This window comes from Microtus ochrogaster, linkage group LG2 (assembly GCF_000317375.1).
Source record: "Microtus ochrogaster isolate Prairie Vole_2 linkage group LG2, MicOch1.0, whole genome shotgun sequence".
Taxonomy (NCBI): Eukaryota; Metazoa; Chordata; class Mammalia; order Rodentia; family Cricetidae; genus Microtus; species Microtus ochrogaster.
In genome coordinates, this window is record NC_022028.1 from 22346066 (window position 1) to 22349223 (window position 3158).

At 47.9% G+C, this 3158-nt stretch overlaps 1 protein-coding gene across 1 annotated transcript in view; it reads left to right on the forward strand.

Moving 5' to 3' along the window:
- Positions 1–3158, forward strand: part of Vwa3b (von Willebrand factor A domain containing 3B) — a 175432-nt gene that overhangs the window by 156142 nt on the left and 16132 nt on the right. The window contains exon 23 of the mRNA XM_026785438.1: positions 147–258. Within this exon, the coding sequence (XP_026641239.1) occupies positions 147–258 (112 nt within the window). The remainder of the gene's footprint in view (positions 1–146; positions 259–3158) is intronic.

Below are 3158 nucleotides of genomic sequence, written 5' to 3' on the forward strand. Positions count from 1 at the left end.
GGAAGGGTAGCCAGTTAATGCAGGACAGAGGTGTCCAAATGAGCATGTGGTACACACGATGAGCAGTGGTGGCTACCGGGCTCCCTCTAGTCAATACTGTCTGCACTGCCTTTTGCGCATCACTTCGTACTGTTGGTCTTTTTCAGCAGCAGAAATCACAAGGGTGTCCAACAAAGAAAACCAAATCAAAGAAAGTAGATCCCCTCAAAGGCCAGAAGGTCATTGCCAGATGTGAGGAGAATGGCTTCTATTTTCCAGGTACATTTTTCAGACTCGTTTGCTAAACAACCTGATACTGGGGAGAGGAGGGCTCAACCCAAACTTTCTCTAGAACACTGACATTTCGTGAGCTTGACTAAAGATATTCTGCTTCTCAAGCAAAAAATAGTTCTTTCTCATAGGTGGAGCAAAAGAGTAGTAGAAAATAACATTTCTTTTAATCTCTCCTTTGTATAGAGAACACATTTCTGTTACAACCTACTGTGTTGCATATGTGTATAATATTCTGAACATGCCAATCCACATTTATTTATTTTATTTGTGGGGGAGGGGTGGACATATGTGCCATGGCATGTGGTGTCGGAAGGGAGTCAGAAAACAACTTGCAATAATCGGTTTCTTGCTTCTACCATATGGGTTCCAGGGATCAAACTCAAGCACCTCAACCTCCCGAGCTACCTCACCAGCCCTGGAAGTACTATGGTGAACAGATACGTGGATATTCTTGTCCTCAGGGATGTTGTTTCTTACCAAGGGACACAGGAGCGCCACCAGATAAACAATAAAAATGCTTAACATGTTAGATATAGTACCATAAGGGGAAAACCAAGCCACAAAGAGAGCTGTGTCATGGAGAAGGTTGCAATTCTAAATACAGTGCTTACGGAAAGGCTCCTGGGGAGCATGAAATGATAAGGACATAGAGAAGGTGGTGCCACCGTTAGATTATCTGGAAGAAAGACTCAAGGCTGGAATGCAAGAGACACATTTCAGGGGAAGCAGACTAGCACAGTTGACTGGAGAGATGTTCCCAAGACATCCTGCAAGATGTGATTCCTGAAGGAACCAGCTGGATACACTCAGCGGGGAATGGAGGCGTGAAAAGGGCTTTGTAGACAGTGGAAATAATACCTGGCAAGAGCTAGGGAGTAAAGATACTGTGTCTGGAGATAGAAAAGCAACGCTGGCCGGCACCAGGAACACCAGGGAGCAGTGAGAAATAATAAAGCTGTCTTAGTTAGGGTTACTGTTGCTGTGATGAAACACCATGGCCAAAGCAAGTTGGAGAGGAAAGGGTTTATTTGGCTCACACTTGTATATCACTGTTCATGGATTAAGAAAGTCAGGACTGAAACTCAAACAGGATAGGAACCTGGAGGCAGGAGCTAATGCAGAGGCCACAGAGGAATGCTGCTTACTGGCTTGCTCTTCTTGGCTTGTTCAGCCTGCTTTCTTATAGCACCCACACCCACAATAAACTGGGCCCTCCCACATCAATCACTAATGAAGACAATGCCTACAGCCTGATCGTATGAAGGCATTTTCTCAGTAGCGTTTCTCTCTCTCAGAGAGTTCCTCTAGCTTGGGTCAAGTTGACGTAAAACTAGCCAGCACAGAAGCTTTCCAAGTCGGTAAGCCTGGGGTCACTCACAGTAGGCACTTCTGAGCAGTTTGCACTTTGCTCTCAGGGCATTAGAAAGTCACAGGTAAAGCCGGGAGAGGGGCTGGAGAGACGACCCCGCAGCCTGGATGGAAAGTCAAGGGTATGGGCTTAGGATATGCCCTGAGGGTGCCTGCGAGATGCCCAGCAAAACACGTCAGAGAAGCCTCTGGAGTCTGGAGTCTGGAAAGGGACTCTGGAGACAGAGCTTCTGGAAACATCAACGCAAGGAGTGCCACTGAAACATGGGAAGGGTGAGCAGGCGAAAGATGACCCTGGAGAAGCCTGGAAGGAACAGCCAATTAAAATGCAGAAGCCTCGCCATTCATCAAATCTAATTAAATAATCTCTGTACCATGTAGAAGTGAATTCAGCAAAGCATTTGGCTTCCAGTCAGCATGTGACTAGAACTATGGACTAAGTAAGATGTCTTCTTTGAAATCTGGAAAATGAACTTGGAGTTGATTGGACGGAAGGAAATAGAGCCAAGCTCTGAAATAGCTCACAGGCAAAGCATGAAAGTGCAGTGCCGGATCAGTGGGCCGGGTGGGGGTGGGAAGCTCCCCTTGCTTGGGGCTGAGAGGGGGTCACAGGAGGCCCCTTCTGGGGAGGCATCGTGACTTTCTGAAGTTAAGCCATGGAGAGGATCCTAAGTGAATCTGCCGTTCAAGTGGAGCATACAAAGCACTGCATTCCAGATGGGTGGCTTATAGAGTAGGGTTTGATGGCTGGCCAGGACTCTAGGAAGATGAAGAATGGCTCAGACTTCCCAGCATCACTGCTGTGTGTGTCCAGGCTGGGGGAACAGAGAAACAGGGTTAACGTCATAGCCACCTAAAGTCCCTGAGACCGTATGGCATTTTGTTCTTAAGCGTGTCTTAGGAGCCAGTAAGCATCCTCATGACTGCATGTGAGCTGCCTGACAGAAACATGTAAATTTGTTGCAGCTGTGATTGAATTCAAATATGTTGATGTGGAGGAAGTAAACATTTGAATTTAGTTACAGAACCAGTCATTTTGATCTGTGGCTTGTCAGTAAACATTAACGCCACCAAATTCGATGTCAGTCTGTGGGGCTGGTCGGTGGGTAAAGCACGTGCCGTGCAAGCGTGGGGACCTGACTTGAGGTCCCCAGAACTTCCACTAAGTCAGTCACAACAGTGCCCATCTGGAATGCCGGCACTCCCACAGGGAGATAGGAGACAGAGGAGAAGCTCATGGCGCAGCCCCCCTGGCGTGGACAGTGGTGAGCAAGAGGCTCTCCAATAAGGGATAAAGAGTGCACATTGTTAGCGCTTGGAGTTGAGGTCACAGCCTGGTGGATGAACTCACAAGTGTAGGTAGTATGCTAAACGAGTGGCAAGGGTTTGCTAACAGCCCGCCCTGTCCAGGGAGAAGAGTTTGCAAGGGATAAGGAGAAGAGCTCCTGAGGGTGCCCTCAGACCTCTCCACATGCACCAAGGCATGTGTGTGCCGGCACTCACCCACACAAACAAGC